Source organism: Acipenser ruthenus, chromosome 9 (genome assembly GCF_902713425.1).
Source record: "Acipenser ruthenus chromosome 9, fAciRut3.2 maternal haplotype, whole genome shotgun sequence".
In the NCBI taxonomy this organism is placed as follows: domain Eukaryota; kingdom Metazoa; phylum Chordata; class Actinopteri; order Acipenseriformes; family Acipenseridae; genus Acipenser; species Acipenser ruthenus.
The window spans coordinates 10,752,703-10,779,995 of NC_081197.1; the positions used below are offsets into that span (position 1 = coordinate 10,752,703).

Here is a 27,293-nt window from a genome sequence, read left to right on the forward strand (position 1 = left end):
AAATGAATTTACAGGAAACGACTGCAATAAACTGCAGTGCACATACAGTAACTTTTAAATACAGTAAAGCTACGATGTCCAAACTATTTAGCGGAACAGTCAGTGCCAGATACACCTTTTCCTTCTACACTACAGTAGTCACAGACACATTTAAATTATGATCTCACAACTACGGAACAGTTTCAGCGTCCCGCTAATTTCATTGCCATTAGCGGGCTGTTTAAAATGCAGGATGTGACATCATGTCTCCCCGACAAACTGCCGTTTAAAAACTACGTAGAAACAAGAAAGGACTGAAAGGTAGAGTATGTTTGGACAGTTGTAATTCACATTGTGCGTTTGGGAAATTCTGTATGTCTGCATATTGTTGGGCTGAAAGGCATGAGCTGCACATTGATGTTAGTGTTTGGTTGGATTTGACGAAGCTGAAAAAAAAAAAAGTCTTGGTGAGTGGGTTTGTAAAAAAATAAGAACCAATGTCTGTTTTTCTCTTTTTTTAAAATCTAGCTTGAGATTGGAATTCATTTTCATTGTAATGTGTAAAGTATGTGATTTAGAAACGGTACGATGACAATAAAAATAATAAATACAATATTACAGTAGAAGTTTGATACTTTACTGCTCTTGTACGTGGTAGCTATACGGTTACAAACCGGTAATGTGTATTATTTCAATGAAGTTGTTATCGGATCTAAATTACTGTTTTTATTTTTTTATATTTGCCTCACTGCAGCAACAAAGATGAAGAGGAAAGTGGCGAAAAAAGTAGGTAAATTACGCCTGAGTCCCAACGAAGAAGCACAGATTTTAAAAGAAGAACTTGAAAGACGAAGGAAACTGAGGTTACAACAGGTGAGACAGATACATCGAAGACAGAGTTATACAATTATGTAATTTATTAAAATATATATATACAGTAAGAGTCGTTGTCACACACACACCGACATTTAAAAAGCAGTTGGTTACACTGCACGTTCCCCATATTATTGTTGTCGGAATCAATATTCTACAGCCATGGACTATACAAACTAGTATACTGTATTGTCGATAAGACCAGTATACACATACAAATGCCTTGAGGTAGTTCTCGATTAAATGATCAATATAGCGACGTGGATGTAGGCTTGTTGTTGAGATGTTGCTGGATGTGGTCTAGCAGTTAAACAGTTTGGGAGTGTGGCAACACCAGTGGTACAGCGGCAGCCACGTTTTGGTATGTTCCATCCAGCCAAGTTGGACTTGGTAACACAACAGGGGTGACATTTTTCATAAAGTCTTTATGCACATACAGCATACAGGTTTTTTTTTTTTTTTTTAAAGTTAAATTCTTTTTATTCAACATGGCAGGCAACCCTTGTGGAAGGTGGTATTATTCTGCATTTCGCTACAAATTCAGGTGGTCTTTAAAATATATTGCTAGTACAGATGTTGCTGATGCCCCAACCAATAAAGTGAATGTGCATGTTTCCAAAAACAGGCATGCTGCCACCCTAATGTAAACCTGAAACTGCAATGGTGGAAGGAATATGGTACAGTAAGTAGGCATAACAGAAAATAACACTACAGTTTTAGGTTTGTTTAATGTTTGCAGCACTGTAAAATATTTGTCTTTGCTTATGTTAGTGCTGTAATACAACTGAATGTTGGCGCTATGTCAGTGTACTACAGTTGTTTAACATGTCCATGTCCTAGGTTCGAGAGCAGGAACGGTACATTGCGCTGCAGGTCAGGAAAGAGGTCAAGCAGCGTCGTGATCGAGAGCTCCAGAATCTAGCAGAGGAGCTGAGAGTGGAATGGCAGAGAGAACAGGCTGAGAAAGCCAGGGCACTGGAAACCCATTATCTGAACAGCCTGGAAGCTGTGGGAGAGGGTCACAGGGGAGCCAAAGAAAATGTAAGCAACGCTCTTTTATTTTGATGCACTTAAGCCAGTAAGCATAAAGCTAATTTCACCTCTACTAGCGGGCTGTTTAAATGCAGGATAATAAACCGAAACGGATGGATAATTAACATGCTGATTTTATAAAAAAAAAAAAAAAAAAAGCCCTTTTGGTAAAAAGTAAATCTGTTAACAATCCTGTAACCTTTTTTTTTAAATAGAAATTTGGTCGTCAGCAGTGCATTTTACTCCAATTATCTGTCAAATTTGGAATGCCCAACAATTGTTTTTATCCCGGTTCACCGCTGCAACCCCCCGGCGATTCGGGAAACGGAGGCTGAAACACGCGTCCTCCGAAATGTGTTCCTGCCAATCCGTCATTTTTTGCATTGCGGATCCACAGCGAAGCCACCAGACTTATAGTGACGGAGGACAACACAGATCTGAATGGCTCCACTGCAGACCCGCAGGCGCCCAATCAGCCACAGGGGTCGCTGGTGTGTGGTGAACCGTGGATTCTCCTATCGACCTAATCCCTCCGTACCCAGGCGGCACTCGGCCGATTGTGTGCCGCCCCCTAGGAACCCCTGGTCACGGTCGGCAATGACATAGCCTGGGTTCAAACCAGCGATCTCCAGGCTATAGGATGCATCCTGCACTCCACGTGGAGCGCCTTTACTGGATGCACCACTCGGGAGCCTAACAGTCCTGTATTTTAAGTCCTTAATGCTTTGACTAACCCTGCAGGAACCAGACTGGGCAGCCATTGCATGGAAAGTGGCAGCCAGCAATCAAAAAGCAGAGGAAAGACACAAAGAAGCACTAAAAGAGTTAAAAACACAAAGGCAAAAACAGCTGGAAGAACAAACTCGGTGAGCTGGAATATGCACTGATAAAATTTCAGTGTTTTTATTATTTTCAATGTTCTGGAAACTCCTTGTGCATAATGTAATCTTACTCTTTACTTTGACCTCCGATCTACGATGGCAGCCATATTGTGGTCATGTGACATTTTGGTTTCCAGGTGATGCACCTTGATACTTGTTGCATAACTGTATTCCAGTATTCCTGGGGTGAAGTCTGAGTTACATGAGAAATGCATCCTTTTGTGGCATTCATTTTTACAAGACTGCTGCCATTGCACTGTCAAAACCTTGATATTGACCTCCGAGCCAAAATGGCTGCTAAATTGAGGCCCTGCAACTTTATGCATTGAGAACACACTTTAAGATAGTGCCTTCTATAGCCCCTTTCACACTGGCGCTCCTACCTGGGTCCCAACCCGGGTTCTGGTTACCCGGGTCCCAATCCCGTGTAGTGTGAAACCATGTACCCGGGTCGGCAGCGACCCACAGGTTGTGGGTCGACACGCTTTCACCCGGTTCGAGCGAGACACAATGCATGATGGTGTTTGTAAACGGACTAAGTAACAAACAGCCACGCTTGCGTGAAGGGTTTCACTTCAGCAAGGAACATTTCTGTTTATTCTCTTTAGCCATATTTCTGTTGATTTGAGACGCAGCATGAGCCAGATCGCAGCAAGGATGATGAAACATTTGCTCTAATCAACATTTGGGCTGACCGATTTATCCAAAGAAGCTGAGCATATGAAAGGATGGTCATATGAATGTTGCTACTTCGCATTGAGTATGCGCATTGTGTACTTGCATCTGTCACCCAGGTCAACACTGCTTCTTTAAAAAGCAGTGTGAAATCACGTAGCCGACCCGCATGACACTAGGTCATGACCCAGGTAGAGCGTGCCAGTGTGAAAAGAGCTTTTGATTCTCTGGTATCATCCAATTAAAAAAATAGTTAGACATTGATTTATGTTTAGACAGTTGGCCTTTTATTTTTCCAAGTAAAACATGTATGAATATGAACGTGTTTGTTTTTTGTTTTGTAATTTTAAAGACACATTAAAGCTTGGAAGCAAGCATTACTTCTGGAAAAAGAGAGAGCTTCAAGAGTTGCAAGTCTACCAACTCCACAAGACCCCTTGGAAGTAAGTTTTGTTCATTAAATAAATGCAGAGAGTTATGTATTATTTATAGAATCCAGTAATATCTGAAGATTATCCAGATGTTTGTGTAGTTTGTAGTGTGTTTCGGTTGAAAAGTATTTTATCTCAATTCTAAACAGTAGTTTAAAGAAAGCCTTGAAAATGTTGTATTTTAAGAACGATTACCTCTTTACGTGTTATTTCACTGTAGTCGGTGCTGAATGTGTTTTGTCCCCAGAATATTGAAGTAAAGAAGCATCCTGCAGTAAAAATGTACGATGTCAACAGTTTCTCTGTCACACACTACCATCTGCCAGAGCCTTGTGTTAACAGGGAGGTTGACACAGAGCAGGTAATGTCTGTTCTTTATTAAATATTATATTGTATATTAATCCTTTTTGAGAATTTCACTTTCAAACTTTCAATTTCATGTGTTGGAGTGTCACAATTGGGACTTCTGGTTGTGTTAAGTCAGACTTTTGAAATCATGTACTATTGTTTTTAAAATTATATATATATATATATATATATATATATATATAAAAACATTTTTTGTTGTAAACTCAGTATCTTATATCAGTGCATCTCTTCTAAACCATTCATCAGCTTGATGAAGTGCAGTTAAAGGTTTCATTTTCTCCCTCGTAGTTGGATGCTCGTGTAGCAGCAGAAGAGGAGAGTAAACGCTTAGATGAGTTGCAGAAGGAAGAAGAGCAAGAGAGGCGAGAGCAGCTGGAGAAGGCCAGGCTAAGGGGTGGTCATGCCCTCCGAATGGTCCATTTGGCTCAGGTAAACGCAGGGATGAATCTGATCTTTCTTAATTTAATCAGGGGTGTCCAAACTCAAGTGGCCGTCTAATGTTTCGGCTTTGCTCAGCTGCATCTGGCTACCACTTACTTTTATTGTATGGATGGTCCTTACTTTCATCTCTGTTGTAAATGCTGTTGGACCAAAAAGCCAAAAAGATAAACGCCCAGCTCGTTACCAGCTCTGTCGGCTGAAATGACTACTAGAGCCTCTTTGTAGTAAAGTGATTAAATATGATGTAGATGTTTACTAACTAGGCCTCAGCAGTTGTGTAGGAGCGGTTGTGATGTTATGCCCTCTGCTGTTTTGCCTCAGGACAAGGAGAGGTTGATGAAGGAGCTGGAGCAGATGCAACATGCAGACCTGAACCGGAGGAGACAGGTTGTGGCACAGATGCCTCTACAACTGTTTGAACCACCGTACAGACGTCTGGAAATCAAAGAGGACTGGCAGCGAGACCTGGAGTTTGCCTTTGAAGACATGTACGCTGGGGACAAAAGTAAGAGCCCATTTAGTTTGATAACAGTATCAATTTTCTAAATATTTCTTATGATTTATAATGTGAAATGTAACTGGTAAATGTCTGTTATAATAACTGTTCAACTTTCATGCTACATGTTATTTAGCTAATTGCATCTTTTCAGTTAAAGTACTCCTAAATCCTTGTAGTACAGCACGTTGTTTCAGTGTTTTTGCTTCCGACTTGTTAACAAACTTTCTAAACTTTACCTACCCACCCCCCTCAGAGGTGAAAGGAGACCTGGTTCTGCGGTTGGAGCCCGAGCCTTTGCCAGCTCCTTCTACAGGATCACAGGATGAGGACTTGGATCTGACACTGGAACCTGAGGCAGCAGTCAGTACTGAAGAGGGCAGTCAGGAAAGTGAACCTGTCAGCCTCCCGGACAGAACAGAAGGTAGAAAACAAGGCCTGTTAAACACCATGCAGTATTACTGCAGTCATTCAGAAACTAAACATTTTAAAGCAATCAAGCAAAACTTGTAAAATCTTTCAAAATATACAAAATTGCATTGTTTTTTGGGCTTTATTCCAGACTTAATCATGAATGTAACCTTCACTAAGTATTTGTTGAATGGGTGACTGTTACAGCACACTATAAGCTCTATAATTCTTTTACCTTTCTTTGTTGATATTATTGTCTGATCTAGGTAATAACTTGTTTCTGAAAACATCATAAAGGTTTGTTCATTTCTTTCTGTAAACGTTAGGTCCAGACCAAGATCTGACTCGCCAAGCTGCTTCTAAGCAAGCATTGAAGAAACTGTTTAGCAAGATCAGGACCCAGAGAGACCAGTGGACATCCAGAAGTGAATCAGAGACGGCAAGTGAGGCCATGACAATTGATTCTGGCTCACTAGCTAGTCAAGTGGTACAACATCCAACTTCCAGCGTTCTGAGGAATGATGATCAGCTGCAGCATCAGGCTCTTATTCACCATCCTGAGGGTAAGTAGCCAGGGGTGATGGGAATCGGTTTCCTGAGAATATAAGCTTGTGTTTTTATATATATAGATATGTAATCTCTTGCCTGAGTACAGTATTACTAAACTGCATTTGCACCCAATCCCTGTTTCCTATACAGTTATTATACAGATCCAATTTTGAAGCCATTCTGTGGGTTGCAAACAGCAAGTTGTTAAATTGTAGTCTGTCATTAGTTATAGGATAATCATCTTCAGAGTGTAGTTTATAAAATTGTACATGTCTGCCATTGTTGTTATTTTATTTCAGTGCCTGAAACAATGATGGAGGAACCTATTGTTGCTGGCAGTACAACCCTGCTGCATCCTAAAGAACAAGCAATTCAAATCCAATCAGCTGCACAGAGAAAAAAACAGGTAAACAAAAAAAAGGAATTAAGGACGTGTAACATCAAATCTGAAATGGTTGTCAAACTTAAGCCTATAACTAAATTGAGACTATAATCCATTAATAGCATTCAGAGTTTAATAATGCATTTTATTATTTTAGGAGGAAGAGTTAGAATTGAAGAAGCAACAACAAATTGCTCTTCTTCAGCAGCTAGAGGCACAGAAACGAAGCCTGGAGATTCATTTACAGAAGGCTCAACTGGAGAGGGAGCAGATACAGGCTCAGATGCAGGATAATCGGAAGACAAATGTTAATTCCCAAGCTCCTTATGAAGAGGAACACGCCCCTTCTGTTGTAGTTCCTGAAGTATGTTGCTGAAAGTTCTATGAGTGCTCGTAGAATGAACAAAGGTGTGCAATTAAGTTTTTTAAAGGACCTTGTTGGAACAAGGTCCTAAATTGGAATGGACTGAAAGAGCAACACTCGGTACCTGATCTAGGCTGTCTTGAAGTTTAAGATCATCCTTTTATGCAAGGACAGGTTTTTCAAGTTTATAACCAGTAATTTCAAAAGCACAAGTGAAACTGTTTTGAAACATTCAATACCAAAACATTATAAAAAATGACATTCAAAACAGTGGAAAATATTCAACACTAGAAGGCACTACTTGCAGTAGAACAGACACCACTGCAGCACTCTGCTAATCATTAACTACAGTATAGCTGTGTATATGACTTTGTGTAATACACTGTCAAAATATTAGTTTTTGTTTTGCAAAATACATTATTTATTAATTGTACATTACCCTTTTAGCAAATGCAGGCCTTCCCACCATCTTTAGAGGATGACCATTTACAGAAGATTCATCATTATCAACAGCGTCTCTTGGAACAAAATCAGTTAGTATATTTTACAAAGGTGTTTTTGGTTTTTTTTGGGGGGGTGGGGGGTGAGGTTGTGTTAAAATGTTAATATTTGAAAGTATGTTAAGAAATACTGCTGAGCGAGCCGGTTTAGTTGGATTGAGCTCAATACAGAAATCGGGTCCTGACAAGCAGGTGATGGTGATTGATGTTGATTGGGCTAATTTACCATTACAGTGAAACAAGTAAAGAAGGGGATGCACAATATCTAGATTTGTAGTCTTTTTAACTGTAAATGTTGGTTCTTTGTATTGTATCTGTACTGGCATATACATGGTAATTAAATCCAAGTAGAATTTTTTTTGCCTCAGTGAGGTTTTGAAGACTGGTACAGTGCAATTGATGTGTTGGTTGAACCTTCTTAATTCATAAAGTAAATGTAATAATATATTAAACTATGAATATATTAGACCTTTAAATAACAGGTGCCACTGGTTCTTTTTGTTTTTGATCCAAAATGTAATTTATAACTTTAAATAAAACAGGTTTTCATGCCTCTCATTCCTTTAATGTAGGTCTTCTAATGACATCCTTAAATAACTTAAGTTATGCTAACAGGTTATGTTGGTTCTTATTGTATGACTTGTTGAATGACTATTAATGTAATGCTTTGATATTTTTCAGGCTGCATAAACAGTCAGTCGAAGAAGCCCGAAGGCGACTTGAGGAGTACCAGATAATGTTGAAGAAAAGGTATCCATCTTTGTCTACAGTACCCTTAGATCTCAATGCTGCTTATACTAAACCAGAAGTAGAACTGGCCTCAGAAAGAAAGCAGCCAAATTGGCCGGATTTTATTGCCGGGACAAAAAGACTAGATTGTTTGCCTCCTGGCCCTCTCAATTTACAGAAACCAGAATGGCAGGAGCAGCGAGAGGCGCTCCACAGCAGGCTCACAGCACTTGGAGAAAAACGTTCTGAATATTCCTTAAAAGGTGGAGAATTAAGAGGCATTCGCTTATCTCAAACAGAAAATCATTTACAGCCAGAAATGCTAACTGTACATCCAATTCCCACACCTCATTTTAACAATAGTGCCTTGGGGTCAGATTCACAACAAATGCAGACCCAGCTGTCTCGCTTAAACACTGAAAGAGCCTTGAAGGATGTTGGTACGGAGCAACACACAGAGAGACATTTAGAACCAGCCACGATTCCAATATCCCAAGTAGAACCAGTGCACATGGCCATACAAGGAACATCTGACAGTGGGATGACCGAGGTAGACATCAGACGCTTTATTGAGGTTTCAAAGAACGATGTGGTGCCTCTAGAAGGTCAGTCGCCTAAATTACTGATGGGTACGTTTGAACCTCGGTGCCAGAGAAACTTGATAGTATATCCTGAGGACAGTTCCTTCCCCAAGCCTTCGGAAACTCCCTGTGATCAAGAGAGTCGGCTGGCGTCCTCAGTGGAGATCCAGGCTCGGCAAGGGCAGCTCCGGGAGTTACAGGAGCAGCTCGATAGGCAGCGAGAGGCGCTGCAAAGCAGGCAGAGAGTTCAGGAGGAATCGCTGACCCACAAACAGGACCAGCTGAAGGAGCACATGAAGAGACAACAAGAGGCCCTGGAAATGTTTCTCACCGACAAGCAGGTATAGAAAACCTGCATCTATTTCCATATGTGTTCTAGATATGAATATAGATATATTGTAGTGTTATTGCAATTTTTAAAATTCTGATTATACCCTGCTTTGGTACACTCAGATTTAATGGGCCTTGGTATCTTTTTAAATAGTGTATATTAAAAAAAATCTGGTCCTTAACGGATTATGGCATTATAACTGAAGGTTCTATTATAAATGCAGTTTTTTTCATTTTTATTTGTGGGATTTATACATGGTGCCATCTGGCAGTAAGGATCTAAAAGGAAAATCTGATCTCTTCGACACTTGATTTAGAAAACTTTTCTATACATGTGTGCTGCTTATATTTTTTCAATTTTAGATATGAATCTTGTAATTTTGTCCTCGGCATTCACTTGCCAATATATCACAAATGTATTCATAGCCAGGTCTGCTGCTGTCAAAGCAATGTACTGTTGCATGCTCCTTTTTTATTTTTTATTTTATTTTATTTATTTATTTATTTATTTATTTATTTATTTATTTATTTATTATCTGCAAGCTGTGAGGGATGCACAAGGATCAGCGGTAATAACTAATTTCCCCTAGCTGTTTGGGAAGCGTTCACCAATTGCTTGTGCAAAACATCTGGTGCATTGCTGATCTTAACAGGACCTGCAGCGCTTCAGAATTATTTTAAATAGCCCTTTGATTTTGAACTTGTCTCTTACTGTGACTGAATTGGTGTTAAGGCTGTCTAGGTATAGTTTAGTTGTAGTGAAATATGTAAAAGTGTATGGGGGGAAAAGCAAATCTTCTGGGGCATACTAAACCTTTCTTCTCCTCTGTCTGGTTTAGTTTGAGCAGACGGCAGTAATGCCAGAGACCAGTAAAGCAGAACAGTTCAATCTGATGACTTCCCTACTGCAAGCATTAGAGAAATCTGATTGCACACTTGATGAGTCACACAGTACTGAGCACCAGTCTAATATGCCTTCACAAGAAAATGAAAATAAAATGCCTTCATGCTACCATCAGACATTTATGCAAAGTGGTAAGTTTATAATTGCATTTAATACATTCATACAATATCAATATCATTAAACATAGTTTGAATTTGTTTGATAGCCGTGAACTGCTTTAAGTTACTGCATTTGGATATATATATATTTATTTATTTCTTAGCAGACACCCTTATCCAGGGCGACTTACAATTGTTACAAAATATCACATTACAGATAAGAGCAGTTGTAAAGTACAATAAAATCAGTAGCAAATAAGATCATATTCAAGTAAGAGCAAAATAAAGAATACAGTAAATAATTGCATTGAAGAGCGAGTTCGACTAAGAGCAGTTAACTTATAGTAAAAATATTTGCTTATGGGTAAAGTCCAGTAAGAGCACGCAGTAAGTACGAGAAACGGATGAGAATGATTTCAAATAAGAGCAATTACAAAAACGTGAATATGGATACCTATAAGAGTAAAATAACATACAAGATACCGTAAGCAGTTCTAGTTAAGAGCAGTAGTAGAATATGGCAAGGTACGGAGCAGTTCAGTGCAAGTACAAGCTGATGCAAGTATATCTTAAGCCAGGTTTAAAAAATAAATAAAGAAATAAAACTGCTTTAATGACAGATAGGTTGGTTTCTTTGTTTGTTTACCTACCTGCCAAGAAGATGTTTCAGGAGAACTCTTGTGTGGTTGACAGTCTGCATTTTAAAACCATTGCATGGAAGTGAAATGTAATAAACCTTTAAATGAATCTAAATTTGGTTGTTTAACCCTTTCAGATTTTCACAATTTGTGGCACAACTAAAATCGGCCTTTTGTTGTTGTCTAGGTTTAACCTTTCTTTCTTTACAGGAACCACGGCTCAGAATGTCCGTCATGGCCAAGACCACCAACTCTCAAGACCACTGAAACCACCAGTTGCAAAACCCAGGCTAGGACTTCTAGGGGTCATTGAACAACATGAGCTCAGTGCAATACAGGAGGTTGAAACGCCTATAAGTGACAGCCTTCTAGGTAATACAAGGTGCAAACAACGTGTGTCTTTTTAGCTAGGGTTATCATTTTATGTATTTCTGGTTCTGCAGTGGTCACTAGTGGAGCTTCATAAATAATTTCCCTGGAAATTCACCATATTGTCCTGAAAAGACCACCCATCCATCCATTCCTTAACTCCTGTTAGATTGAAAGCTTTATAGTTAGTTTTAAAACTTAATGTGATCTAATCTAACAAACTTAGCATGCATATCTCGTAATTTTATCTTTATTTTGATACACTTTACAGTGTAAAACTCAAGTCACAGACACATATAAATCCAGGTAGAATAAGCATTCTTAATTATACAGTACGGAAAGGCATATATTGACTAAGTGTATGTGTTTCATTCATCCTTTTTGGAACAGAACTGGAAACAATGGGTTCAAGCAGTGACAAGGTTGAAATTATATATCTGTTTACATGTTTATGATGGTTTTTAATCCTTCTTTTTTTTTTTTTTTTTTTGGATTGATGAATCGGACTATACGAAATAAAATGAGTGGACCTACAATATGTTGTGTTGTGTCCGATTAACCTCACAGCAGAGATTATAGCTTACTGTAGCTCTGTCCGATTTAACTGGAAAGGCTGTTAAGTTCAACACAGGAAAACAAATTAGTTTTGTTGGTTCAAGACTGTAGAAATTAGGTATTGTAGGCAGAGTGCACAAGGTTAAGAATTCTTTTAAAAATAAAAACTGATGCACGGAGTAGAAAAAATTAAAAGGGATATGTGTGCAGTTAGATTTATAGCAGTATGTTTATAGGAGTAAGTGGAATAATGCAATCTTTAGAGAGGAAGAACAACTTGTTTGCATTTCCATTTATTCACCCCAGTTATCACCTGTCTATCGGAGAGTTAATGATGCAACAGAAACAAATGCACCCAGCTTTTACACATTGTATAGCAAACCAGGATTGTAAATAAGTGTTCATTGTATCTGCAATGAGTAATATTCCCCCTCACTGAATCACACTTAATTGATTTGAACAGGCGGAGATGATGATGATTTCAGTGTTGCTATGGATGGAGGTATGAAAGAGGAGAATGGAGTCTCAAAGCTTTCTCTCGGCAACAAAGAAGGAAGCTGTAGCGAGAGCAGTAAAAGTACTGGGCGCTTAAGCAGACTGTCGTGGAGGGAGATGTTGATGATGGAAACCCGCACGTTCTCAGAACAAGGTTAGAGGATAGAATGCTATAGTGTATTTAAAACCCTTGTTTGACCTAATGCTTATGGTCCAAGTCGCTGTACTGATCTGTTGTGTTTTTTTGGAAGTGTTCCAGGCCTTCTGGCATTGTATCCTTGATTTCTTAGTTGGGATACAGATAACAAATTTTCCCCCGTAAAAAGTTCAGATCTTTCCTTCTAAGAAATGGCTTGTATCCTCCACAGGCCTTAAACCAGTAATACAGTTTCCCATTAAACTTTATCCAATGCTATTTGCTTTAATGTTTCAGCTCCTTCTAGTGACCCCACACATTCAGTGGCTGTGGATCTGCCGTTTTACTCCGCTGATATTGGACGAGGTGTATTAAGCTACCCTGGACCAGTCATTTTAAGGTTTAAATCAAGTAATAAGGTCAGCAATTGCTTTTTGGTTGTATGTCTGGCCTAATGTTTGAAATCAATAATTTTGTAATGTTTTGGTTTTCTCTGAGATCTACTTTTTTGAATTGTGGATCAGTGATGAGAAATAGCCAAATCTGAGCAATGTGCATGATTCAAAAAGAGCCTGAGAAGCTTTGTTTTTCCTTTTATCTCTGTGCTTGTGTGTGTTTGAATTTACTTGTGCTTGAGCGTGTGTGTGTGTGTGTGTGTGTGTGTGTGTGTGTGTGTGTGTGTGTGTGGTGTGTTCTTGCAGTCTCATCTATACTGAGCTAGGATGTAAATAATATTGACTGAAGTGTATAGAAAAAAATATATATACATTTCGTGATGGTCTCTACACTTGAACTGAGCTCAGTGTTTATTTTTTTTTTCTAGTTGTGTTGATTAGAAGGTCAATGTTGTTATACAAATCTTGTTTGCTTGAAACCCACTGTAGGTGATGCATCCTCAGTCTGATCTGGATCCTCTTTTCATACCGTTCCATAAAACATCTGAGCAAGATTGCATGTCATCTACTACAATTTCTACTGGAAGTCTTTCCACCAATGAACAGGATGTCGGCTCCACTGGTAAAGTTCAGTTTGTTCTGGAATTCCAAAATGCACTTTCCTATATATACAGTCAGTTCTCATTAAAACAAACTCAGATTAGACAAATTTCCTGATCTATTTTCTACAAGGTCCCGGCAAGTTGTTATATTCTTTATAATACAAATTCACTTAACACAAATTCTGCTTGTGAGAATTATTCTGGAGCCCTCCCAGGGTAGAAAAATGTGAATAAAACTAAACGCCCTAGTTAGAACAGCCGAGTGTAAAGGATATTGGGGAAATGTATTGACTTGCATCCACATTAGCGCCTCTGTACTGTATTGTAGTGCTATTTGGAGACTACAGATCCTATGATGCATTTCCAGTTGCCGTAGTGGTCATGCAAACATGTGCACTGTCCTTGCAGACAAAAGGGGAGGTTTTGGAAACAATGGATAATGCACCACCGTACAAGAAAAAAAGGTGTTGCTACAGATTTCAACATTCCCACAAATACTTTCTCAACCATTCTAAAAAAACGGTTTATAATAATCCAGGCTTTTGAACAACAAACTCTGGAGGCAAGTTGTCAATGTGGCTGATTTGCTCAATACCATGATGTTGAGGACTCCTTGCTTGTTTTAAAAGTGCCAGTGAACAGGATGTGGCATGCAGGTTTCAAGTGCAGTTCATTTGCAATGTATGCTAGTTAAAAAGTTCACTTACAGCCGTATTTAATAAAACGCACAGTACTTAAATGTATAATGCTTTTCATTGTTCTGTAACTTCAATAAAAACTGACGGTATGCATTTGGCTTTAGATTTTTTTAGCTGGTCCCTTGATTGTAGTGCAATAGGAATAGTCATGTTTTGTGTTACAAATCATACTTGTATCTGGAAAAAAAGTAAAAAAAAATTAATTGTCAGGTATAACTCTTGCATGTATGTTTTTATCTTTTATTAGATGTCTCTCTTCAATCTTCACAACGTATGCAAGGCAGGTACTTGGCGGGTAAAGCAGGAAGCCACAGCAGCACTTCAGTATTCATGACTCCCTCTCCTGAATGTCCCGGTGTCATAGAAACCTCTGTTCCTGTGTCGCATGGAGCAGAATCAAGCCTCAATGGGAGTAGAATTCAGCGCATTATTGACAAATACACCAAAGAACTGAATCAATCCCTCGATGATGGGAATGGTAATATTGCTCAAATATTACATAGGGGGAGGCAATGGTGAAAATGGTACAAATAAGTACATTGAAAACCTATGGTGGTCATACTGGGTCAAAACTACCTAATTCAGCATAGCACCCAGCTACTTTGTATTATATTTTGTCAACAAATACAATGTAAGTTCACATTTAAGGTAGAGCTCCTTAAAATAGGCCGGTCTTTGCTGGGGATTCAGAAGGCAGCATCGCATTGGCTCTGGCGCTCCCGTGAGTTAGGGAGGTAAAACTAGCAGGGACTTTCTCCTCATCACTCAACAGTGAACTCTGCTGGCCAGGTACAAAGTGAGCTCGGAGCAGACACCTGCAGGGCTTGACTTTGTCCTCCAGAGGTCGGTAGCTCGCTGACATCTGCTCTCGAGTTCCTGGGTGAAAAAGGGAGCTGGCTTGGTCGTGTGATCGGAGGACGCCCACTGAACCTACGGGTCTCCTGAGCCATGTGGGGAATTACTGTGGTGAGGGGAAAAACGATTGGGCATTCCAAATTGGGAGAATTGTGGGGCTGGGGGGGGGGGGGCGGGGGATTATAATTGGGCACACTAAATAAAATAAAAAAAATATATATAATTTTAATGCTGCATGGATTACCAATGGTAACCATAAATTTCTTATGTGTGGTGTGGTGTGTGTGTTTTTTTTTTTTTTATAGGATCCCCAGCTGGAATGGATATTTCTGACTCTGACTGTCATCTTCCACTGCGGTTTGAAAAACCTGACTCCAGTCTGCAGTTTCAGGCTCTGGAACCAAGACCAGATTATAGTATTTCAATGTCCTCTTCATCTCAACAATCTAGGATGTTTGAGAATCATTCTGAGGTAGAACTGTTTTCTGAGCTTACATACTCCAATCTTTGGCATTTTCCCTTTTTTGCTATATATATCTCGATCGCCTCGAATATATCTAGCTCTATATCTATCTTCTTTACTCTCATCATTTATTATAACTTTTCAGGATTCAAATACCTCTACACAAAGGAATGTGACTGGCTTCAATGCAGAACAGTTGCACATTAACAGCCCCACTGGGCCAGAAGCAGAGGCCCCTGATGTAAGCAATGAAATAACAGTGGGGCGTATTCAAGGAAATATTACTTTTGGTAAGTTGTAAATTTTATATTGTTTGACAAATTTGGGAGGGGGGGTGAAGTGAAGAAAAGGGTCAGGGGCCAGAAGTTTATTATGTGGCCCCTTATTAGCAAATCACAGTCATTGATAAACTGTTGAACATTAAGCATAAGTTTATCTTCATGGCAATTTATTATTTGTTAATATGGACAGTAACAGTTCTTTGTTTAATAGCACCCCCAGCTGGACTGGATATTTCTGACTTCGAAGACTCACATTTTCATCTCCCATCTGATGTCAGACGAAATTTCCAGCCGTTGGAACCAAGACCTGATTTTGATATTTCAACCTTCTCTTCATCCATGCGATCGCAAAGGCACTCTGTGGTACAGTACATTATCTCAAGGTCCAGTTTGCAGTATTAATTTCACAAGAGTTAGAATGAAGTGTCTTCTGAATAATATCATTCAGTACACGAATATTGTACTGGAAAATGAACACAACTTTCTGTTCATGTTCAGTCTTTCATTGTGTGGTTTCTCTTGGTTTACTACTTTTGTTGAGCGTACCTTAAAACAAGAATTCCCTGTTTTGTTTTATAATCCTATTTACATCATTTTAAGTACTCAAATTTAAATAATGGTCTCCAATTGGTTAATAAAACTTCTGTATAGCATTTTCTCTTTTCGAATGTGTTTGAAATCTATTTTGTTTTTATTAGGTTTCAAATACCACTGCTCAAAAGAGTTTAATTGGCTCCAATACAAAGCAGGCAACCACAGAGTTGACAACAGAGACCCCAAATGTAAGCAATGAATTGACATTGGGCAGTATTCAGGATTACAATATGCTTGGTAAGTTGAACATTGATTATTTGACACATTTCTATATTTAGGTACCAAGATAAGCAGTTATTGGGCATTCCTGAGTTATGTAAACAGTATCACTGAAATGATATACAGTTATCTACACTTGAACTGAGCTCAAATTGTAGTGTGTGTCAGACTTGGGGTCAATTTAGAATTATTATAATTATAGCTGAATTGTTTGCTGAAATTACATTTGCACCAAAAAGTAACAAGCAACTACACACTATCATGTTTTACTCTATTTATTCTAAATGACCAAGCAATAATCACATTTACAAATACAGAAACATACTACATAGCTTCTTTTTTTTTCCCTTCCCTTCAAACAAATGGTCACCAAAAGTGGTTGAAAATACAAGAATGATCGAATGACAAATCAGTGCGTAATTGAACTGTAATCGTATCATTTTATGGTATAATTTCAATTACGTGGGTTTGTCAAGTTTCAACTACAATTGCTTTGTAATTGCAATTGTAATCAATTGTAGTTGATCTCGGATCTGATGTGTGTTGTATACTGAGCTGTGATGTAAACTATACTGTGACTGAAGTATACTTTATATAAGTATATATTTCATGATGGTTTCTACACTTGAACTGAGCTCTCTATTACTATGTTTTTCTAGTTAGAATTAGTTACTCACGAGATATGTCTATACTAATGTTATAAGAACAATTATGGAAAGACACTAAACTTATTTTGAGTCAATCTACACAATGTATGCAAGGCAGGTACTCAGTGGGTAAAGCAGGAAGCCACAGCAGCACTTCAGTATTCATGACTCCCTCTCCTGAATGTCCCGGTGTCATAGAAACCTCTGTTCCTGTGTCGCATGGAACAGAATCAAGACTCAATAGGAGTAGAATTCAGCGCATTATTGACAAATACACCAAAGAACTGAATCAATCCCTCGATGGTGGGAATGGTAATATTGCTCAAATATTTCATACTGGGGAGGCAATAGCAAATATGGTACAAATGAGTACATTGAAAACTTATGGTGGTCATACTGGGTCAAAACTACCAAATTCAGCATAGCACTCGGAAAACTTTGTATTCTGTAAACAAATACAATGCAAGTTCACATTTAGGGTACAGCTCCTTAAAATAATATAACAAAATATATAACTGCATACTTTTATGTTGCATTGATTACTGATGGTAACCATACATTTCTTATGTCTGTTTTATAGGATCCCCAGCTGGAATGGATATTTCTGACTCTGACTGTCATCTTCCACTGCGGTTTGAAAAACCTGACTCCAGTCTGCAGTTTCAGGCTCTGGAACCAAGCCCAGATTATAGTATTTCAATGTCCTCTTCATCTCAACAATCTACGATGTTTGAGAATCTTTCTGAGGTAGAACTGTTTTTTTGAGCTCACATACTCCATTCTTTGGCATGTCCCTTTTTACTTTATAGATCTCTCTCTCTCTATATATATATCTATATATATATATATCTATATATATATATATCTATATCTTCTTTACTGTAATCCTATGTTATTATTTTTTAGGATTCAAATACCTCTACACAAAGGAATGTGACTGGCTTCAAAGCAGAACAGTTGCACATTAACAGTCCCACTGGGCCAGAAGCAGAGGCCCCTGATGTAAGCAATGAAATAACAGTGGGGCGTATTCAAGGAAATATTACTTTTGGTAAGTTGTGAATTTTATATTGTTTGACCAAAAATTGGGAGGAGGGGGGGGTGAAGTGAAGAAAAGGGTCAGGGGCCAGAAGTTTATTATGTGGCCCCTTATTAGCAAATCACAATCATTGATAAATTGCTGAACATTAAGCATAAGTTTATCTTCATGGCAATTTATTATTTGTTAATATGGACAGTAACAGTTATTTCTGTTTAATAGCACCCCCAGCTGGACTGGATATTTCAGACTTTGAAGACTCACATTTTCATCTCCCATCTGATGTCAGACGAAATTTCCAGCCGTTGGAACCAAGACCTGATTTTGATATTTCAACCTTCTCTTCATCCATGCGATCGCAAAGGCACTCTGTGGTACAGTACATTATCTCAAGGTCCAGTTTGCAGTATTAATTTCACAAGAGTTAGACTGAAGTGTCTTCTGAATAATATCATTCAGTACACGAATATTGTACTGGAAAACAACAGCACCCCCAGCTAGACTGGATAATTCTGATTTCGAGGACTCAAATTTACATCTCCCACGTGACTTCAGCCAGAATTTCCAGACTTTGGAACCAAGACTTTCTTTTGATTTTTCATCCATGCAATCGCAAAGGCACTCTGTGGTACAGTACATTATCTCAAGGTCCAATTTGCAATGTTTTCAGAATAATATCATTCAGTACACAAATATTATATTGGAAAATGACTTGTGTACACAGATTTCATTTCATGTTCAGTCTTTCATTGCGTGTTTTCTCCAGGTTTAGTACTTTTTGTGGAGCATACATTTTAAAACGTAGAACTCCCTGTTTCTGTTATAATCTTCATATTTACACCATAAGTACTCAAAGAAATTGGTCTCCAAATGGTCAATAAAACTTCAATTCTGTATACCATATTTTTCGAAAGTATTTGAAGTCTATTCTGTTATTTATTAGGTGTCAAATACCACTGCTCAAAGGAGTTTAATTGGCTCTAATGCAAAGCTGGCAACCGCAAGCAAGATCCCAAATGTAAACAATGAAGTGACATTGGGCAGTATTCAGGATAACAATATGTTTGGTAAGTTGAAAATGTTTTTTGTTTATTAATTTGCCTTTTTTCTTTTTAAATTTTCAGGTATCAAGATTAGTAGTTATTGCACATTCCTGAGCTGTGATGTAAACAATATTGTCACTGAAATTATGTACACATAATTATCATGATGGTCTCTACACTTGAACTGAGCTCAAATTGTAGTGTGTGTGTGTGTGTGTGTATGTATGTGTGTGTGTGTGTGTGTGTGTGTGTGTCAGATCTGGGGTCAGTTATAATTACAATTACATCAAAAAGTAACAAACTAGTACCCACATTAACATGTTTACTATGTTTATTCTAAATAACCGAGCAATAATCGCAGCTAAAAATACAGAAACAAAATTGTGTAATTACAATTGTAATTGATCTCATGTCTGATGTGTGTTGTATACTGAGCTGTGATGTAAACTATACTGTGACTGAAGTATACTTTCTATAAGTGTATATTTCATGATGGTTTCTACACTTGAACTGAGCTCTCTATTACTATGTTTCTCTAGTTAGAATGAGTTACTCACAATTCCGTTAAAACAACTTGTTAAAGGTTTTAAATCTTTCAACATAAAATCCAATGACTAGCTATATCTAAAAGAATGTTATAAAAACAATGCGTCTTGCTTCTACCCCCTCCAGGTGAACTGCATATTTCTGATTTGCATTGCTCCAATCTTAATTCCACTCCTGACTCGAGAGAGCTTTTCCAGGCTTTGGAACCAAGACCAGATTTTGATATTGCAACCTTCTCTTCATCCCAGCAGTCACAAAGGCACACTGGGATGCACAGCTGCGAGGATCACTCAGAGGTATGTTTACATTAACCCCTCATGTCAGTCATATTTGAAGAACTACAGTAATGTCACTAGTTTAGAAATTTTGTGTACATCAATATTATGTGTGTGATATAATATTATTTATATATTTATATTATATTATATTATATTATATTAATTATATATATATATAAAAATAAATAAATAAAAAATGTATTTTTTTTTTGGAGAAAGGAAGTTTTACTTGTCATCACAATTGTATTTGTTATACCTAGGATTCAGATATCCCTATACAAAGACGTTTAATCTGGTCAAATGCAGAGCAGTTGCCATCAGGGCCAGTAACTCCAATCCCAGAAGTAAGCTGTGAATTAACAGTGGGGAGTATTCGAGATGACTCTACTTTTGGTAAGTTTTAAATATTTTTAGCTAACATTTTTATAAAAAATTCTTGAACTCGGTTCAATAATTGTGTTGTGCGTTGTGTTGTGTTAAAAATTAGATCGTTAGATGGGCATTTCGCGTTTTGCAAACCTATGAAATGGTTTACGCATTGAGAACAAATGTCTTGTCATACACCACATGCTTCTGACACACCCTCACCATGAGGGGCATTGGTTATAAAGCTCCTTTACCTTCACGGGACACCTACCCTGGAACCCTTACCTCCATGTGGTTTTATGTATCTAACACAGTGTTATTATCTGCTAAGTCTGTATTATCTGTTGGATCTCTTTTGTTTGTTTTTTAGTGGACCAAGCTTCAGACTCCTCCAGTCTGCAGCCAGACGCCCCTCTAAGTGAGAACAGCCAGAATGTGGAGTGCCCTGCTCCTGCAAGACTAACCGCAGAAAGATTACCAGAACAGGTTCGGCTTGGAAACATGATGTCTTCAGCCAGCAATCAATACCTTCAGCAAGGTATGGTCCAGGATGAAGAATTTGGTGTGCTGGCAGCAGTATCTCAGGATGATACAGAGTTCTCTCGGCTTTCTGAAACATCTTTGGAGCACCTGAGACGACAAAGTCTGGAACACCCACATGACCAACAGCAGGAGTCTTTCTACCAGTTGGCAACAACACAAAGTACAATAAGTGATTCAGTTCTTTGTGAACCCCAAATTGCCGATTCCTTGAAGTGTGGCTTTGCAGAGAAAGTCGAAGATGAACACCACTTGCATAATTTAAATGGTTTACAGAGTGACCTGTGTGACCTGCATGCAAATGATTACAAAAAGCCTGTTTCTCAGCAGAGTGTTCCACAGATAACTAGCTCAGAGAACACTGTTGGACAAGCTGCTAATCAAGATGAATTAAAACTCGAAGCCTCTGTAAAGCAACATTCCATCACGGAAACGTCAAAAGATTTAGGCACTTTCAAGTCGAACTTCAGCATACCTGTGTGGGTAAGTATTTTAATTAAAATCAAAAAAAGTTTACTACATAGTTTAGAGAACACGTACCAGTTGAAGTAACATTATACCTAATGAATTATTAGATGGCACAAATATTACAAACTGATTTTTTTGTTTGTTTTGTTTATGTTCATGACTTTAATACATGTGGTCTAAAACCTCAACATCTCTCAACTGAATAGCCTGAAATTTGCTCAACACAGTTTGTAGTTCTTTTGTTTTATAAGCAAAATAACCATCCTTACCAAGCTGATGTCCAGTTCAATCAATGGAGGCTCCGCCTCCCCTGTTCAAAGCAGGGAAAAAACAAAAAGCATTATAATATTATAATGTTCAATAAAATAAAATAGAATTTATTGGCTAAAATGTAAGATATTTTAACCTAACCGTAGATTCAACATTCCTAAATGAACAGCAATTCTGGCAGCTGAGAGACGCGCATTTACAGTACTAGCAGTGGCAGATGATGTTCTGGTCCTGGAGGAGTGTTTTATTTATGTTTTTTACAAAGGGAGGCTAGCCTCCCTTCTCCCATTTAAACACATGGTTAGCAGTGGCAGATTGTGTGATCTGAGCATGGGTTTTAATTGGAGGAGACCAGAGTTGTTGTTTTTTGCCTCCGATGACTAACTCCTGTCTGTCTGAAACACTAGTAGATTGGGTAAAGTTGCAAGGAAGTTAGGTAGTTCCCTGTTGTGGTTTTTTTTTGTTTTTTATTTACCCGTAATGACTGACTTATACAGAGAAACAAAAAAAACAATTTGTTTTGTTCGAGTGGAAAAAGAAAAAAAGTGGTGTGTGGTGTTTATTTATTTTTACTTATGCAACCCATTTTTAAAGTTTAACAATACTATTTTTTTCAATAAAAAATGACTCTTGCTGTACTCCAATGCACACAAACTCAAACCAAATGGGTGGAAAAAACATACAAGCCTGTAGATTTACGGTTTTGTGGTGTTCGCTGCGCCTGCGGTGTACATAAGTTCAATTAAATCAACCTAATTACGTTTTACAAAGGTAAACACTGAAATCAGAAAATAATAAAACTGATTTCATAGTGCCCTAACTTATTTATGAACCTGTTCTTACTTTAACTCTCTGTCAATTAATGTGTGATATTAAAGCTGAAAATCGTGTTAGAAATCCCCATTTCTGTAATGCTGATAATACTGAAAAAAACAACTTTGTTTAAATGTTCAATATTATTGCAAAAAATATAGTTATTGCACATTCTGTGAAAGTTTTAAATGGATTACAACCCCCACTTGTGCTTCCCCTGACTCGGAGGTCACCAGCCGCCGCCACTGAGTTCAGTTAATATTAGTTTATTACAGATTCTGTTGTCTAATTTAGATGTACTGTACTTTTTATAAATCATTGGTTCATACTGCATTGTGCCAGCTTTCATCAGGGTTCCTCTACAACCATTTAAACTGGACAAGTTTTACAAAGCATTCTAGTAATTTCAATTGGACTCATGGGACCATTCCATAATACTGGTTTAGAAAGCCATATGGGAGTAGTTGCTATATATGACTGTAGCTTCATTTTATGAAATTGCCCTGAATCTGTTTAGTTTTCCATGATGGATGGCAATAGTCAAGGGTAATTAACATAGCTTGGATCCTTTTTCTTTTTTTAAACCATGTGATTGTATGTTCCATTATAAACAGGCTAACCTTACAACCACCCAGCAGTTTCTAATGTTTACTATGAATGAGGACACCCTCTGCTACGTGTGTGGGTTTGGTGTGTGTGTGTGTGTGTGTGTGTGTGGATTTCAGTATTGGAAAAACTGGCAAGTTAAAGGGTGTATTAAATTGTTGTCAAAGGTCAAATATCCAGAGTCTGGGACTGGAATCATGGAAGAACCTGATCTGACTCTAATGAGCCTAAATGAAACCACTTTGCTAGAACAGGAACTATCCAACAGCAATAGGGAAGAAACCACAGGGAATAGAAGTGTGAAACCAACATGCATGAGTGAGAATCTACAGTTAGAAAATACTGAGGTATGTATCTCTTCTTTTGAGATGGTCTCTACTGTGGTAGTTTTTCACTTTTATTTTTTTTCTTTTGAATACCACCTTATTCTTCCCCCCCCCCCCACATAACATTTATTATTACCTAACAGTTGAGGAATAATGTTTTCAAATGATGGGAAGTTGTGTAGTTTTCTGTCTATAAAGCATTCACATTCTGCAACATTCTCAAATACAACCATTGTTGTATTTGATCTTTACAAATTGCTCTAAAAAAACCTTAAAGTTCACCTCGCTTTGATTTGGCTCATGTTGACACTGTGTCTAGTAGCGGCAATATTACTGGGTTTAATTTTTATTTTTCAGGTAAACAAATCTAAACCTTTGACAGAAGGATTTCAGAGTTCACAAAGCAAAACCTCTGGTAAAGACATTTTTGAAATCTTTGACTTTAGGGAATGTAGGAAATCGTATCTCTTCAAATACAAAACTTCATGTTTTTTTCTGTTTAGTGATGCTGCTGGAGTTCAGTTCCTCACCTGGAAGCTTGCAGAAGTTTTTTCTCAAGAAAAAAAAAGGCCTCATTCAGAAATCATCTAAAAGAGTAGAAATGATTAAAACCCGAGAGACACCACTGGCTGTAAAGACTCCTGAAAGTCTCGCAAAGGATCAGAACTCTCAAAACAGGGCAGAAGTGCCTTCCTCTGGTACAGTTCTTTTATTTTGCTTCAATGTATCTAATATTTGTGTCTATGCGGGGAGGGGGAAAGGGTGTCAAGTTTTCTTGCCTCTCCATTGTATTTTAACTTGGTACCCTTTTTTGCACAAGGAGCAGAAATGTGCATATACTTTCAATTTTAATGTGGTTTTAAAGATTGACTCAGATCTTTGTTGCTCAGGTCTTTGTCTCTCACTTGGTGCATCCTTAAATGATCCAACTCTTTCCAGACTTTGATTTCAGCTTGCTATTATGTGCTAGTCATTAATCTACCATGGTGGTTGTACTTCTGACAAGCAGCACTCCATGGATCTTGTAATTTTAATCTTGGAAACAGCTGTTGGACCCTTGCTTTCTGTAAACCGATTTGTTGTCTTGCTGTTGGCACTGTCTGAATGCAGGGCGACAACTGTGATGTGTTGTGTTGCTTCAACTTTTATTTTGATAAATTGCCAGTGTAGTGGAACAAATTAAACAATGTGTTGTGTTGTGATTTTATAATATGTTTTTATATTTATTTACATCATCAGTGTAGTGACTGCTCATCACTTAACTGACTTTCTGATGTTTTATTATTTTCATGTTAGCTCAGGTTTGTCTGTTGAAGAAAGTGGGGGAAGTGAAGGTGTGCACTCCAGAACAAAGAAACGCGAATGAAACAGAAATGTACCAAAGGACAGAAAGGTAAGGGGCTTTGGGAGTTGTGTTTTGTTTTTTTTCTGTTGCGGTTTTAAAAATGTGTATTTCAAGATCAAATAATTTTTACCACCTCTTAAGATAGGGCTGTTGAGCAGATTAAGAAAAGAAAGAATGTATTTTCTCTTTGGAGCTATTAAATTCAGTTGCAATACTTGGAGCATACTGTATTGTCAAGACAATGATGATAAATCAACAGGGCATATACCCAAGAGACACACATTTTACTATGCTAGTCTGTGTTCAGTGCATTTGCTGTACTTGCCAAAGCCAGAGAAGTATTGTTCCATTTTATTTACAGCCATTATAATCAATTTCTCCTGGAACTGAGTTATCCCCCGGGGGGGGGGGGGGTCGGGGTGTAGGGGGCCCCCGACTTGTGATTTACTATATCTGGTGTCCTGCTGTGAGGTTTGTGTTGTGTAGGCTTAATACAACAAAACGATTGAATGGCTGAATCAAAACGAAAGAACAACCTCAGTCGCTTTTTAGGGCTTGGCGTGGCCATTACAGCACTAGTGTCAATATGGTTTTTACTCTTGAATTACTCTCAAACACTAACTTGGTTTTCCAGCATCCCAGTGTTTTTTAAATTTTTTTTTTTTTTTTTTTTTTTTGTTTTAAACAAATTTTGTACCAGACTTTACCCTGTGAAGTGCTTACCACTTGTGCGGCAAACAGACAGCTGGTACATACAGTTTTTAGTTTTATTTGAACAGTAGTCGATCATGTAAAGGACTAATAGACCCGTGGAACAGTTAAGCGTCCGTAAGCAAAGGCACTAAAATAGATGAAGTCATGCTTGCTGCATCAGATATGTAATGCTGAAATCATTAGCTGCCCTTTTATTTTAACTTAATGTGTTCTACTTAAACATTATCCACTAAATTCTAAAGTATACTGACAGACTGAAACCAATGGAGATGAAATGTCGACAAAGAATTAGTCGCAATAGGATGGCCTTGTTGTATGCCTTAGAATTGGATGTGAATTACTAGATTTTGTGTTTTTTAGATGCTGCCTTCCAGTAAAGGTTAATTGAGTAGCATACATACTTTTATATTGAGCTAGCCTTTTAACCTTGTGCACAGAGTAAAGATGTAAGGGACATGTTTTAAAATGTGTCATTCATTGTGCGTTTTATAAATAAATGTGCAGTAAGATCAGTGAACTGTACAATTGTAACTCTGCTCATGCATGTACTGAGAAAATATACTGACTATTTTTTTTTTATTGTATTGTAGGTTGTATAATCAATTGGATGAGGTGAGACACAGAAAGGACATTAAGATGAGACAAGAAGCATATGCCAAAAACCGTGAAAAGGCAAAGGAATTTCAAAAAGTATGTGTTTAATATATTCGCTTTAGAAATGCTCCATTTATTTTTATTTATTTATTTATTTATTTATTTATTTTATTTATTTATTTTTTTTTTTTTATTGTAAATCAAATGTAAGAATCCCTTTTTATTCCCAAAGAAAGTGAAGGGACTGTGAGATGACAATCCTAATGGGTCGTAACACTTGTTGTAATAAGTTTGTTGTGTGTTATTTGATAATCAGGAGTTTTTTGACTTCATGTAAATCAAGTTTATAACATTTATTTTTTCCTCCCAACAGAAAACTCTACAGAAACTAAGAGCTAAACAGATGAAGTGTTGAGGATCAGACACTGAACTGCTGTTGCTAAATACTGAATCTTAGTTCTATTTTTTTTTTTAAATATCTATTTTGATCGTAAATTATGTTTGTGTATAGTAATGCATTGTAAATAACTATTTTCTTAAGTAATATTTATACTAATTCTCAGTATTGTATGTAGACTTGCTTGATAAATGCCAGTGTGTACAAAATTAATGTGTTTAAATCAGATTTTTGTTTGTTTTTATAATTTGGGTACATATTTATAAATTGAATACGTGAGAAGGATATTCTGAATATTTTCTCGGGTAATGTGGAAGTGTATTTCTACTCTAATTTTACAAAGTAGAATAACTACTGACAAAGTTGAAAATGAGTCCTATGTGGGTTTTTATATATTACAACCAAAAAAGAGCCCACACCAGCCTGTCTGTTTTGAATTCTCCAAAAATTATCAGCATTTTGAATAGTTTTAGTTAAATCGTGTCTATAACACTCACTTGTTGTTGTTTGTTTATATATATATGTTTATATATATATTATACACACACACATATAATTTAGTTTGTCTGCTTGACCCTGTTTGGTTCACTATCGTATGTCCCAAATGTATTTGAACTTTAATTAAACTCTATCATGTTGTCACAACCCCACCTCAATTAAAATACAGTGACGCTCACCTCAGGCCACATACAAGTTTGTTGTAAACCAGGCAAATAGGAAATGTATCGTATTAAAGGTACGCCAACAGTGTACCATTCCATTTTTCTGTTGTAAACATAGCCAGTGCCCTGCCAAATATATCCTCATTAAGCCAGGAGTGATTAACCTGAGGACCAATGAATCCAGCCATTTGGACCAACTCCAGGATGAAAAAGGAAAATCCAATATTACAGTACTGCGTGTTTATACATGCCCTTTTCAAACTGTCATTGGATGTAGCTTTAGGTAGTACAATAAAAATAGATGACTGTATATA

At 37.6% G+C, this 27,293-nt stretch overlaps 1 protein-coding gene and 1 non-coding gene across 7 annotated transcripts; both read left to right on the forward strand.

Moving 5' to 3' along the window:
• Positions 1-175: 175 nt before the first annotated feature.
• On the forward strand, positions 176-26,545 carry LOC117972816 (centrosomal protein of 295 kDa). Of its 6 annotated transcripts, none has more exons than XM_059031118.1 (37): positions 176-300; positions 734-852; positions 1,693-1,893; positions 2,626-2,750; positions 3,793-3,883; positions 4,119-4,232; positions 4,529-4,669; positions 5,009-5,186; positions 5,434-5,601; positions 5,915-6,151; positions 6,437-6,543; positions 6,677-6,883; positions 7,331-7,416; positions 8,065-9,034; positions 9,863-10,058; positions 10,874-11,035; positions 12,051-12,236; positions 12,516-12,637; positions 13,103-13,235; positions 14,161-14,391; positions 15,074-15,240; positions 15,377-15,521; positions 15,724-15,875; positions 16,211-16,343; positions 17,553-17,719; positions 17,879-18,023; positions 18,234-18,385; positions 18,955-19,078; positions 19,727-19,896; positions 20,139-20,271; positions 20,615-21,267; positions 23,109-23,288; positions 23,625-23,682; positions 23,771-23,965; positions 24,564-24,660; positions 25,917-26,016; positions 26,294-26,545. In XM_059031118.1, the coding sequence occupies exons 2-37, from the start codon at positions 742-744 to the stop codon at positions 26,333-26,335; spliced, it is 6,579 nt and encodes a 2,192-aa protein (XP_058887101.1). In that variant the 5' UTR covers positions 176-300; positions 734-741; the 3' UTR covers positions 26,336-26,545. The 6 variants fall into 6 exon arrangements, with proteins under 6 accessions (XP_058887101.1, XP_058887099.1, XP_058887102.1 ...); XM_059031116.1 differs by having other exon boundaries at positions 177-300; positions 5,003-5,186; XM_059031119.1 differs by having other exon boundaries at positions 177-300; positions 5,003-5,186; positions 20,624-21,267.
• On the forward strand, positions 12,737-12,796 carry LOC131738078 (small nucleolar RNA U2-19). Its single transcript, XR_009329608.1, has one exon. It is a non-coding gene; the product is annotated as a small nucleolar RNA U2-19 (small nucleolar RNA).
• Positions 26,546-27,293: the final 748 nt, after the last annotated feature.

What these genes read in the sequence shown, in the direction of transcription:
- LOC117972816 (XM_059031116.1), top strand. Translation starts at nt 742, where the DNA reads ATGAAGAGGAAAGTGGCGAAAAAAGTAGGTAAATTACGCCTGAGTCCC. An exon ending in TGTTTGAGAATCATTCTGAG is followed by an intron (nt 15,241 to 15,376) that starts GTAGAACTGTTT and finishes ATAACTTTTCAG; the next exon opens with GATTCAAATACCTCTACACA. An exon ending in GATCGCAAAGGCACTCTGTG is followed by an intron (nt 15,876 to 16,210) that starts GTACAGTACATT and finishes TGTTTTTATTAG; the next exon opens with GTTTCAAATACCACTGCTCA.